This window comes from Nannospalax galili, unplaced genomic scaffold (genome assembly GCF_000622305.1).
Source record: "Nannospalax galili isolate Female #2095 unplaced genomic scaffold, S.galili_v1.0 scaffold1569, whole genome shotgun sequence".
NCBI classification, from domain to species: domain Eukaryota; kingdom Metazoa; phylum Chordata; class Mammalia; order Rodentia; family Spalacidae; genus Nannospalax; species Nannospalax galili.
Genome location: NW_008360051.1, coordinates 129902 through 144331, shown reverse-complemented (window position 1 = coordinate 144331; position 14430 = coordinate 129902). Strand labels below are relative to the sequence as shown.

General features: G+C 40.2%; 1 protein-coding gene across 1 annotated transcript in view; it reads right to left on the bottom strand.

The window, feature by feature from the left end:
- Window positions 1-14430, bottom strand: part of Tmem236 (transmembrane protein 236) — a 41039-nt gene that overhangs the window by 8399 nt on the left and 18210 nt on the right. The window contains exon 3 of the mRNA XM_008824105.1: window positions 13647-13788. Within this exon, the coding sequence (XP_008822327.1) occupies window positions 13647-13788 (142 nt within the window). The remainder of the gene's footprint in view (window positions 1-13646; window positions 13789-14430) is intronic.

The window sequence follows — 14430 nt, the reverse complement described above, 5'->3', positions numbered from 1 at the left end:
ATCTCTGGGTTTTAGGCAGTGCAAAACTAAAGGAATGCTTTTATCTGAGGACACAATTGGAAGGCTAGAGGTGTAAAGACTATTTTCTTCATTACTATTACTTTATAGGTTGATCTCACCCTGGACAAGGATTACTAAGAACAGCGATGTTTTAAAGTAATCCATTTTGAACACTGAGAAAGTTTTCTAATCAGAGCTTCCTCCTCCTCATCTTCCCATGCGGGATGTTTCTGTCTTCCTCCATACTTGATATATGTTTGGAGAATAGGCTTGCGTTCACATGTACAGAAGCAGAAAAATCTGTTACACATTGATGTTATTTATATAACATACATTTCTAGGTATGTTTAAATGTATGACATTCAGATAGCATGCTGAGTTTTTTGAAGTGGTTTCCATTTTGTAATTAAAAATAAAATCACTTGGCAAAACAGAAATGTGTCTTAGGATTTAGAGACCTTCTAGCTTATACTTTAACATATACTCTAATTTATTTCACTCAGCTTATAGTAGTACTGGGGAACATTCATTGTAAGACTATAAACAAATCTGAATGTGAGTTACCTGCATTTCCCACATCTTTATATCTTCATTTCAGACAAACTTTTTATTAGTGTGTATTCATTAGGCAGGGTCTCCCTATAGTGCTAGCTGGCCTGGAACTCACTATGTAGATCAGGCTGGCCTCAATCTTACAGAGGTCTGTGTGCCTCTGTCTCCCAAGTGCTGGGATCAAAGGTGTGTACCACCATGCCTGGCTGACATTTTCTTTTTTAATAGGAATATTTTTGACATTTTAATTTTTATTATTTTATTATTGGGGAGGGGTCACATGCCAGGGGTGTGTGTGAATATCAGAGGACAGCTTACAGGAGTGGGTTCTCTCCTTCCACTGTGTGAGTTCCAGGGATAGAACTCAGGTTGTCAGATTTGGTGGCAAGTGCCTTTTACCTGCTGAGTCATCTTGCTGGCCCCATAAACACATTTTCACTCGTGTAGATCATACACTCTGACTACATTCTCTCCCATACCCTCTCCTTCCTGCCATTGGGCTCCTTCCTTTTTCCAAATAGGTCCCTTCAACTTTTATGTCATATATATGGTTATGTGTATGTGTGCATATATAAATGTGTAAGATCTGTGATCTACCTTAGAAAATATATAATATTTATCTTTCAATCCTGACATATTGGCCTTACTCTGATGATCTCCAGTTCCATCTATTTTTTGTGAAGATGACACAATCTCTTTCTTCTATATGGCTGAAACTCATTTTATACCTTGGCTATTGTGAAGTGTCATGAGAAACACAGATGTGCTGCAGCATGTGAACCTGGCCTCCTTTCCAGTATATCCCCAGGTGAAGTATAACTGTATCTTACGTTAGTTCTATTTTCATTTTCTGAGAAAGCCAATAAATAACTAGTCTACACACTGGATGTACAAATTTATATTCCCACCAGCTGTGTATAAAGTTCCCTTTCCCAAGCACTTGCTGCCATGTGTTTTCTGGATAGTAGCCATTCTTAGAAGGATGGAAAGGAAGCTCAGTGTAGTTTGGATTTGCATTTCCCTGATGCCTAAGGATGTTGAACATTTTTTCATATATTTATTGGCCATTACATTTTCTTTTGAGAATTATCTGTCCATTTCATTAGCTCATTTATTAATTGGACTGATTTTTTGGAACTCAATTTTCTTAGTTCTTTATGTAGTTTAGCTATCAATCCTCTGTCAGATGTCTAGCTGGCAAAGGTTTTCTCCCATTCCACAGGCTGCATCTTCACACAGCTGTTTCCTTACTCTGCTGAAGCTTTTTAATTTTATGCAGTTCCATGTATCTACTCTTGCTATTGTTTCTCCAGCCATGAGAGTCCTTCCCAGAAAGTCCTTGCCTACACCCACATCTTGAAGTGCTTTGATGCTTACCTCTAGCAGTTTCAGTTTATCAAAGGACTCTGATACATTTTGAATTGATGTGGGAGAAAGGGGTGAGTGGAGAATAGGGTCTCACTTGGTTGCCCAAGATGGCTTGAACTCATTAGAATCCTCTTGCTTCAGCTTTCAGAGTGCTACAGTTGCAGGCATGGCTTGAATTCACTTTTGTACAGAGAGTTAGTGATCTGGTTTCCATACTCTACCCATGGATATCCAGTCTTCTCAACATGCTGCGTTCTTTATGTTCCCTATTATCAAGTTTCATGATTTATTCTATAATATAAATTATATGCTGAATGTGTGTCCATAAAACACTGACAAGGCGAAACATTACGAAGCACATAGTAATCTCATTACTGAGTGCAAATAATTCTAGACTTTGAAGCTGAAACTCTTCTAAGTAGGATTTCCTGTATTATTAGAAAGACATACAGGTATTGAGCGCTCACATACAAACTAGAATGTGAGCCCAAGCTGGGAGACAGACAGTGGCACATACAAGAATGAGCCTGATTCACTGCCTGCCTCAGCTTCATTTATACGTACTTACTAGCACAGTTTATTAACATCTCCTTAGGTCCCCCAGACCATGAGCTCCGTGTATGAGGTCTCTGCCTCTTCTGACTCACTTGTGCACCACAGCAGCTAGTAGAGTGCCCAGCTCCCTTAGTGTGGAATATATGCACCCAGGGAGATCTGCTTAACTAAAGATGGGAAGAATTTCTATTCTGGGGTCTGTTTGTTAGCATGAGGGAGCAATAAACATTCTGGGGTAGGGGGAGGGGGGCTTGCACTAAGGTAGCAAACCAAAGTGTGAAAATACGGCCCAATAACAATGCCGTGATCTCAACAGACATAAGCACAGCACTCGCCACTCAAATTGCCCTCTGATCCTATAAGGAGGCTTTTAAGCATGGCTCTTTTGAGTCCCCTCTCAGGCCTTTGAAGACATCAAGAGATCTGGTACTGTGGCCTAAGGATCTGCATAGCTCAACAGTAAGAGAAGATGTAACGTGACCTGGGGCCCAGCAGAGCATGCCAACATGGTGCAGCACTTACATTGCCTAGCAGGACCCAGGCAGGCTGGTGACAAACCCCCCACAGCAACTGCCTTTCAGAGCATTTAAGAGAACTCCCAGGCAACAGACACCAATAGCATCTGGAGTCAAGGGGCTGGGAATAAAAAGGCTAATGTGTTATTCCAAGAAGACTGTAAGCTCATAGGAAGCAGCCTTTACTTACTCCCCAACAACCAACCCAGCACACTGTGAAATAGGGGGAGTTGGTGTCTGAAAATAACAGTGAAATCAAAGCATGAGAATAGCAGTGTTGTCATAGATATGACCCCACATTGACATATAGAAAGAGTAAACTCCACATTAACATACAAAAGTAAACCCCACATTAAATACACAAAGTAAACCCCACATTAACATACACACAACCTGAACAGAAAGTGATCAGCACATTCACACATTATGTGAACAGTCCCTTTCTATACAAGACATGAACATTCAGATATCAAAACTGGATGACCTATGCCTCTAACTTCAAACTGTGCCCACTGGAAGTTTTCTTGACATAATGATATGGAAAACAAATGTTGGTATTTATTCTAAAGAAATACATGCTGAATTATTTATATCTACTTGCTTTTATCAGTCTCTGAAGAATATTTATATCCAAAATATGACCAAACTCTCAAGAATCTTATTTTGTATACTAAAATTGTTCACAATTTTTGCCACCTTAGGAGAAAATTAACCATTTGATAACACACTAAAATCATCTAGTACTGGGGCTGGGGAGATGGCTCAATTGTTAAAGGGCTTGCCATGCAAGCTTGAGGACTTAATTCAATCCCCAGCACCCACATAAAAATCTGGGGGAGGAGTGTAGCCCCAGTTCTGGGGAGGTAGAGACAGTCAGATCCCTGAAACTCACTGACCAACCAACCTGGCCTAGTCAAAGAGCCTCGAGCCAGTAAAAGACCCTATCACAAAAACAAGGTAGTTCCTGAGGAACAACAGCAGAGGTTGACTTCAATCCTCCACACATTCACACATATATGTGCATGTGCACACACACACACACACACACACACACACACACACACACACACATCCAAAGCTGGATTTATCAAATGGAGCCTGAATTCAGAGCTATATATCACTCATGTCCTGTGTCCATTGGCATGAAATGTAGGCCCAGAGCATTTTGGGTCCTGTCTGTATGGATCTAACCCTGACACTAGTGCTTCATTAGAAGATATAAATCAGAAATTCTACCCTTCTCTCCCTACAGTCTGAGAAATGACCACTTATTTCTTCAGAAAAAGGGAAAAATCCCAGAACTGACATAGTTTCTTGAAACTTCCTTCCACATAGCAAAGGGACCGTAAGGAAGGAAACCCACTCCGTTCTTGGCAGAGCCCTGAACACAGTGTTCCGCATACTCACCCTTAGCACATTGCAAAACCACACGTTATGGAAACCCAGCTTGCACTGTATGTGCCCATATTGTATAATAAGCTGTTCTTTAAAAAGAAACAAAGAGGAACTCAAAATGCCTTTTTATTCAGAAGAGGATCCTGTGTCCCCTGGGTTTTTTTTTTCCTTATTTTAGGATTTTTGTACAAATATATGATGTACTTGTGATTTCATTCACCCCCATTGGCCTTTGATATCACTGTTCCTTTCCCTCTGAAATCATTCTTCTTCCTACCCACTCCCCCAGTGGCTGTACCATAAGAGAAAATGCCCCCCACACACACTTTTTTCTTTTAGCCCCTGTGATGCCTTTTACATTTTTACATTCTAGTTGGTTAAGGCATGGGGCATGACATTTAAGGAAATCTGGAAGGTAAGTAAATTCCTTTGGGATTTGGTCTCTCTGAGTCTAACTTTATGTTTTTCATAGTTCTTAATACTTACTGGAGTCTCATCAGGGTGGATATTGGAATGCTTTATGGGGCATCAAGAGTTACAGATGCCAAATTCTATCTCCATGTCTGTGAAGCAGCAAATACGATGTAATCTTGTGTGTGTGTGTGTGTGTGTGTTTTCTAATTTTATTGGGGGCAGAGTCTCACTGTGGCTTTGTAGCCCTGACTGGCCTTATACTTGAATCTTCCTCTCCTGGTGGTTCTACTATGAAAACCCTGCATGTCAATGGATAGCTTCTAGCTCAGCACAGAAAACTTAAAAGTTCCATATACATCATTGCCATTCAGTTAAGCAACTATGCTTAGGGGCTGGGGATGTAGTTAGCATGTAGTTAGCATGTGCAAGGACATGGGCTCAATCTGCAACACAAAAGGCGGGGGAGCAAGAGAGGGAGACAGTAACTGCGTTTTGATAAGTCACTATCAAGAAAACATAATATAGCCAGGTGTGGTCTTGCACACCTTTAATCCCAGCACTGAGGAGGCAGAGGCAGGTACATTCCCATGAGTTAGAGGCCACCCTGGTCTACAAAGCAAGTTCCAAGTCAGCCAGGGCTCCATATTGAGACCCGGTCTCAAAAAACAAACAATAACGAAAAGGAAGATACAGCCCAGAACAGAAGAGCTTTTTTTTTCTTCTTCCATCCCTGCCCCGCACACACCCAAACCAGGTGGTTTCCAGTTCTGCTGTTTCCACAGTCAACATGCAGATTCTGAGTACCACTCAACAAACCTCATACTCTTGACTGGAGACGGAGCAAATTCCACAATTTTCTCTCTGTCATCCAGGTGACCGTTTCCTCTCTCACCTGCTCTAGTCCCATTCTCCACAGTGTAAGCCCAGGGCATCCCCATCTGCACACACTCTTCCTCTGGCCATCTCTCCCCACTGTTCTTGCCACAAAGTACGCATCCTATCTCATGAAAAAATGGGGGCATTGTGTACTGAATTGCACCTGCTTTATTTCTCCCTAGTCCCGCTTATTTCACAATTGCAAATTACCTGGGAAGTTTCAAAAATTACTAGTGTCATGTGAGAACACTAATAAAATGATTTATAACCTCTGAAAAAAATTCCCCAGTGCCCGAGTCCTTCTCTCCAAAATATGATTTAATAATCTGAGGATAGAGTCTAGGTTTCAACAAGTAAGATCCTCTTATTGATTCTAATATACAGCTGAGAATAAGTACCGCTGCTTTTAACTTGAGACACACCATGAGGTTCATCCACAGGTTTTCTGTTCAACAATTTACATACACCCAAGTCCCATCCAAAATTTCTAGTTTAGTCATTAGGAGGGTGTGTTTATCACTGACATCTTCAATGCACACCTTTAAGTGCTTTAACTTTTATGTGTGGATGTGGTACATGTATGTGGTATATGTATGTGTGTGTATGTAATGTATGCACAAAGTATGTGATGCACACTCCATGTGCAGAGGCCACAGGAGGACATCCAGTGTCCTGCTCTATTATTCCCGACTTTACTCCCCTGACACAGGGTCTCTCACTGAAACTGGAGCAAAGCTGGAAGCCAACAAATCGCAGTGACTGTCCTGTCTCCACCCCTACTGCACTGGTATTACAGGTACATGCCCCGCCACACCCAGCTTTTCTACATGGGTGCCAAAGATCTGAACCATCAGAAAAGTGGAAATACAACAGAAGCGGGAGTCTAAAACCTTTGTCAAGGACTACAGAGATGAGTCAGCAGTTACAAGCTCTTGTTGCTCTTCCAGAGAACCTGGTTGAGTTCCCAGCACCCATGTCGGGTGGCTCACAACTGCTTGTAATTCCAGCTGCAGAGGATATGATTCTGCCTTCTGGCATCCACAAGTATCCACACACATGGCAGACTCTCACACATACATGTAAATAAAAAATTAAATAAAATAAATAAAACCTTTATTAAGTCAAGAAAATTAATGTGTTGTCTTAACTTGGTTATTTACGGATGAACAAATTTGTAACCTATATAAATTCAACCTTTTTTCTTGTTTGGTTTTGTTTACTTTTGAAACAGGGTCTTGCTATGTAGCCTACATTGGCCTAGAACTCGGGATTTTCTTGTCTCAGCCTACAGAGTGCTAGGTTCACAGGTGGGTCCTATTTGAGAAAATAATTGATAAATAATTTCCACTCACCATAAAAACCAGACTGTTAAGCATAAAGCCAAACCAAGGGAAAATAGATAGCTGAAACTAGGAAAAGTTCTTTACATCAAAACCACTGGAGCAAAACTGAAAAACAATAATTCTGAAATATATGCTGTATCTGCGGCAGGCAAAATTTAACTCACTTAACATTCACAGAACTTATAGCTACATAGTTAAAAAGAAAAAGATCAAAGACATTAATATCTTACATTTAATTAAAATTACCAATAAATTTGTGAGAAAACAGTAAACACAACTACTGCTTTGCTTTTTTTAAAAAAAATAAGCAAATTATGATAGTAATAAGATGTTATTTTGCCTGTGTAATTAGCAGAAAGAAAATAGGCTAAATGGCAAGGTTGAGAAGTAGGAATGTGCTCACCCCACTGTTTAGGGACTGAGTTAGAGCGTTCTTTAGAGATAAGCAGTTTGATAACACATATCAAAAGGCTTCAAATCTTATATGAACATTGAGCCAGAAATTCTGTATGGGTGCATTTAAAATAACTGTGCTACTGAGATCCCTGCCCTGCTTGGCCCAGGACTGTAAGCTGAAGAGATAGCACAGAACGAACTGGACTTGGGCCCCTGTGAGCAGATTTATTTGAAAACCTGACCCTACCAACATCATAGAACCTGGCACTTCTACAGAGCACTGAGGTTTTCTACTCAAATAACCTGCTGACCTCATCCCCAGCAAGCCCTCTCTGGCTATGCAGAAGGTTTTAACGTAGCTCAACAACCATTGCCACACCATCCCCTTCTGACCCCCTTCTGTATTCCCTGCATGGAAAGACAGCCTATAGTAGTCACTGTCTTCTGGCAGCTCCGTTGCCAAGGAGTCTGTGCCTGAGCAGATATTCCAGGTCTTCTGAGGACGCTCTGCTGCCATCGTCCTGATATTGTTCGGCTCTAGTCCAGACGTGATTAACTCTCTCCATCCCCAGCTTCTGTTTGACTAGTCACCTGGCTGAGTGGCTTCTAAATCTCATACACAATGCAGGGACCTTTTAAAATAGACCAACTGCATGGTATGATACATGTGCTTTGACCTTAATGTGTCTCTTCCTTCCTAACTCAAAAACACATTGCCTGACTCATTCCAGTAATACCCTTGTCCTCTAACAGCCCATAACAGATTGTTTAAAAGAACAAATATAGCTGTCTAACAATAGATTAGCTAAATACATCATGATTTATTAATATAACGTAATAGTATTTGACCAATAAAAGTAAGGTAGTAGTCTGGGCTGGAGAGAGAGCTCAGCAGTTAAGAGCACTGGCTGCTCTTGCAGAGGACACGGGATTAGTTCCTAGCACCCACATGGTGGCTAACAGTCTTTATAACTCCAGTTCCAGGGAATTTAACACCCTCTTCTGCCTCTGAGGGCACTGCACACACATAGTGTACTTCCATACATACAGGAAAAACATTCATACACATAAAATAAAAATAAATTAATCAGGAAATCTTTTCTAATGATAAAGTAAAAGATGATAAAACAAGAATGAAACCCACCAGACACAACAGGGAAGAGTTGCAAAGTAAGTTTCCTTAGTAGCAAGATGCTATCAGTTATGAATCAAGCTTATAGAGTTATAGTTGTTTGTCATTTCCTATTTGAAATCTCTATTTTACAATTTTCTTAAATCAATATATATTCTTTTGGAAAAATAAAACATGAAAAATTAAAGGATTCAAAATGCCATAATGAAGAAGTTACATGGTTTTCAAGGACATCATGCCCCTACCCTGTGTGTACCCCATCAGGATGGACCTGCTAGTCTTAGACACTGTATCGACCAGAGATTCAGGAACTGAAGGGCTTTGGATGAGGTCTCCTGCCTTCAGATGCTTCACAGCCATGTCTCCCAGGGTGCTGGGCCTAGGGAGAGGCAGGCCATCTCTGTCCCAGAAATAGGCACTGTCTACAGCTCTCCATGAGCTCCTCAATTCCAGGTCTTCAAGTTTGGGGCAGAAAAGTATCTTTTTTTTCTCCAGGAAAAAAATCATGTCACAGAATTCCCAAAGAAAAATCGTACTTCTCTGACTGAAGGAGGACTCGGCACCTCTAGCTCAGTTTAACTCCCCCTTCATTCCCCAAGCCCTCTCTCTCCCAAAGTTTCCTTAATAGGTCCTGACACAACTTTTCAGGTTTCCAAAGTGACAAACTGACAAAGAAGTTGTAGCTGGTTTTTAAGAAGGTAGTTTCCATTCCAGCAATAGGTTTGCTGACTGATGACACCGTGAAATCTAATCAAGTTACTTTTATTTCCCAGGAACGCCCATGGGTTACATATGCACTTGACTTCCCTGAGACCCAAGTTTCCTTCAGAGGAGAAATTTTCCTCTATGTGTCCACCTACAAACTCCTGAAAATTCCAGGCCTCCAATACCTTAGACAAAATTAGTTTTCCTTTGCTATGTATAATACTCTACAAATTGGCACCAAGGAATTTGAACAATGTACTCTTACATTTTGTAACAAGGGATCTAAACTAGGCAACAAGCACTACCACAGTGAGTCCTGCAGATGGACTTCAAACTCCTACCCTAGGCATGGATATTGTCATGTGTGAGTGTCTGCATCTGGTTTCTTGGGGTTGAGGAATCATGGTGGCAGGGAAAGGAATCAAGTGTTGGGCATCATTAAGATTCAGGCACTGACGGGGCCTGGAGAGATGGCTCAGTGATTAAGAGCACTGACTGCTCTTGCAGAAGACCCGGGTTCAATTCCCAGCACCCACATGGTAGCTACAAACCGTCCTTAACTCCAATCCCAGGGGAATAGGAAGCCCTCTTCTGACCTCCACGGCACTGCACAGCACAGGCGCACTCACATACATGCAGGCAATACACTCATACACATCAAAAAAAAAAAAAGGCACTGAATATCCATTACCTCAAAAGGAATTTCTTAGCTCTACTTAAACTCGGTCTCAGGTCTATGAATAGGAGGGAACAGGGTGGTGTCCAGTGGAGAAGAATAGACATTACTTGAAATCCCTGAAGTCCAGGCAACATGCTTGTACCTGTATATTCTGGAACTAAAAGGTGGCCTTTCCAAACAAAGCTTCGAATCTTTTGTTTGGGATCTCTCTAGGAAAGTAGAATTCAGTGTAAGGAAGTTGATATTCTAGCTGACAGAAAAAAAAGATAAAGTCCATTTAAAGCACAGAAAGAACACTAGGTTATATTCCAAAGAACTAAGGCCAGGGCTAATTGTGTTTGGAGCAGAGACTCACCAGGCATGGTAGGCAACCGCACATAGCTGAATGAACAAACAAGAGCCTGGGAGACTCAGCAGGACTCGGGTTTTGACAATGGAAAACAAAACCGGAGTGCAAGGTATTCAACTGTTCGGTCCAACAAATGAAAGCACCCAATGTGAACCTGCTTTAAAATAGAAGCTAGAGCAAGATGGCAGAGGATGAGGCGATAGAAGTCCAGTCATTAGTAGGGGACTCACTGACGAGATTCAGGTGGAAATGTTAAAGTTCCCACATTTGTACTCACAGGTCGGTAGGAATAGAAGAGATATTTAAGCTGTCTGTTGTGTTCTTGTCATCTGCTGTCGTAGCTGGGGATAGGTATTAGAGGCTACGTCTATCTAGGAAATTATCATGCCTCAGGGACTCATGCACCAACAAACTGCTCCTTTAGGGCTTCAGTGCTCACAAAATGATACACTCAGGATCTACGGCATCACAATCATCAGATACTTCAGTATTTCTACTGGAAATTGGAAGCTAATAGAGTTCCTTGGTTAAGCGTATTTCAAAAAATACAATAACGTTTATTTAAATAATTGGAAAAGAAAAGGCTACACAAGCTTTTAGCTTGGAATTAAGATGATGAAGGCTGTTACAAGTGTCCACAACCCAAAGCATTTTAGATAACTTCAGTTTATCTACGATGAAGTCCAAGCTAACGAGCTAATAGCTACGCATGCATTTCAAACACTCTGGACAGAGCACAGACAGGCTCATTTTTTCTTAAACTTTCTCAAAGGAATCAGATCTTCGAAATTCCATCCATCCCTCATCCATCACTACCCCATCTAAAGTTGATTCTGAAGTTCCACTCAGAGTGACACTATATTTAGAGCATATTTGTTTACAACCAGATTTGCCAAGTGCGGTTGTGCACACCTATAATCCAAGCTCTCGGGTGGCCAAGGAAAGAAGACTCTGACAGGTGAACTGTCTTAAAAATTAATTTATAGGGGCTGGAGAGATGGCTAAGAGGTTAAGAGCATTAGTTGTTCTTGCAGAGATGGCAGCTAATAACCATCTGTAATTCCAGTGCCAGGGAATCTGATGCACTCTCCTGACCTCTGCAGGTACTGTACAACACAGGTGCACTTCCATACACGCAGGCAATACACTCATACACATAAAATAGAAATAAATAACATATTTTAAAATGATTTATATAACCAATATGTTTGAGTAGAAAGTTCCAGGGGATAGCTGAGAATACACTGTGGACTCAAAAGTCACAGAATTTATTGTACTAATATACAAGTTAAAACGAGGGTGTATTTTAGTCCACAGTTTATACACAAGAATAATGTAACATTATTTTTAAAGTTTGTATGCAAATTGAATAATATAACATTATTTTTAAAGTGTGATTCTATTCAACAGTGAAAGTATTAAACTGTGTATTAATCAACCCTCCTAAGCTTGGGCATAAATAAGCTCAAGAAGGAGACTTTTCAACTAAGAAGTAGTCATGTACTGTGCTCATCTTTTTCCTATGACTGACTTCTTTGAAACCCTTTCTTTCTTTTTTTTTTTTGGTCTTTTTGAGATAAGGTCTCCCTGTAGCCACAGCTGTCCTTGAACTCACTATGTAGACCAGGCTGGCCGTGAACTCACAAAGATCTGCCTACCTCCACCTCCCAAGTGCTGGGATTAAAGGCGTGTGCCACCACGTCCGGCAATAATGCATTTTTTAAAAAATAAAAAGAGAATTTTTCATTTGGACAGAAAGTTTACATTAATATGTAAAATACAGAGTTCTCGAGAACAGAGCCACCCTTAACGAGCCTAGAGATGGGACAAAAAGTTTGGAAATTCCCAAATCTGCCCAGTTTAAAACAAACACACTTGATTCTGGAGGGCAGATGGAACTTGGGAGTGCTCTTCCCTTGGCAGGTAGCCCAGGTCTGTCATGTACCCGTCACCTGAATGGTATTCCAGTCCATCATCTTCTACCCAAGAATAAAGTGTGAAATGAGACTCGGCTTTCCCAGTGGCCTATGGTGCAGTTTTCCTTTCAATTTGCAGAGAAAGAGTGACTCTAAAGTGGTGGTATGTGGTCCATAAATGATGGGTTAGCTCTAGTACTTACCCATGTGAAACACTACCCTATCCACCTATTGCGAAGTGATCTCTCAATACTCGTCCATTACAAACACAAACACAGCAAAGTCTTGGCCATGAGATACAGAGTCCGAGTTACAAATGAAGCACACACTAGTGCATGAAACTAAATAAAAGTTGAAAGAATTTATGGCTGAACATAGAAAATATTCATTAATGAAATGCATTTTAAAGTCCTGCCTATACTTCAACATATCGCCTGGTCAGAACATGCCTTGTCTCAGTTTTATTAATGTGAACTTTGATCTTTTTAATAATCTGTAATTAAAAATATGCAAGTCTCTAAGACGACACAAGTACAGTGTATGGTAATTATACTAATTCTTGGAGCAAATATATCTAAACAAACGTCTTTTTTGTTGTTTGCTTGTTAGAGATAGGATCTGGCTATGTAGCCTAGGCTGGCCTCTAACATTCGATCTCCTACCTCAGCTGAGATTACAGGTATGTGCCACCAAACCAGGCTCAAAACTATTTTATTCATCTAAACTTAAGGACTTAAAGATTCTAGAATGTGTCATTAGTATACTTAAGTAATTTTCTTGCTGAGATAAATATTGAAGTTTATTGTCCTCTGGGTTAGAGAGATGGCTCAGTGCAGTCACTGCTCTTGCAAATAATCTGGGTTCAGTTCCCAGCACCCACATGGTGGCTCACAACTGTCTTTACTCCAGTTCCAGAGTATCTGATGCCCTCCTCCAGCCTCTGTGGACTTTGCATGCATGTGTGTACATACTACAATCAGGCAAGACACTCATACACATAAAATAAAAATAACTATTTTTTAAAGTTATTGGCCTTAAAATACTTGTTACTTTGTAAATATAACTGGCATCAAAATACGTTTAAAATATTTATGTTTAAGTATCTTCAATTTCAATTTTCTATAAGTAATGTTATTCCTAAGAAAAACTATCTTTAAATATTTCATTCAACAACAGAGAAACTTAAAGGTAAAAGATATATCAAAACTTTTAAAGCATTCATATTTAAAAAGATACTTACTCTTTGGGGGCCAAGGGTGGTGGTACACCCCTTTAATCCCAGCACTTGGGAGGCAGAGGCAGGTAGAGTTCTGTGAGATCGAGGCCAACCTGGTCTACATAGAGAGTTCCAGGTCAGCTGGGGCTACAGGAAGACTCTGTCTCAAAACAACAACAAAAACAAAAACAAATAAGATTTTTTAAAAAAAAGAAGAAAATAAAAGAATACTTACTCTTTTGCCCCCCTCTCAGAGGGTATATCCTGAGTTTTTCAATAATATCAACCAGGATCAAGGACAACAGAACCAGAGACACCGGCAGGTCAGGCAGGGACTCGGGCAATAAAGTAGCAGAACCATTGATGTTCTTTTGAACCTGTTTTCAGGAAACCATTTAGGCACATTAGTTTGCTTTCCTTATTCTGAATTCTTTCAATAGCCTATAAACCATGCTAGAAAACGAGGCAGTGTGACAAAACAGAAAAGCCCATGGACAGACCATACACACCTACGCCCAGCTTATAACAAAGACAAGACCATGTTGAAGGCCGGGAAGAGCAGATGTTTTACTAAATGGTGCTCTGCTCACTGGAAAAAATACAACTTGACCCTCCCTCCATGATATAACAAATCCATTAGAGTTGACTGGACTAATAATCAAAGGAGGAGGGGAACTTTAACGCAGTTTCCAAACAAGACATGGGAAAAGAGCTTCAGGACTTTGAGGCTTTGATTTACCAATCTTTTCAGCAAACGAACCAGAAGAATTTTCCATTAAAAAAAGTTGGTAAATCAGACTATTTTAAGCAAAAAAAAAAAAAATCTGTTCATCAAAAGACACCAATAAAAATGTGAAGGTGTCAGAGTATGAAGATCTGTTTGAATACATACACTGTAATCTGAATGTGTAACACTCTTAAATTAATTTTTGAAAAGTAAGCAAAGATGAAATGATTATCATTAATTTGCCTCATTAATTTGGAGAAAAATGAATTTAAAAATATAATGAGATTCAAAA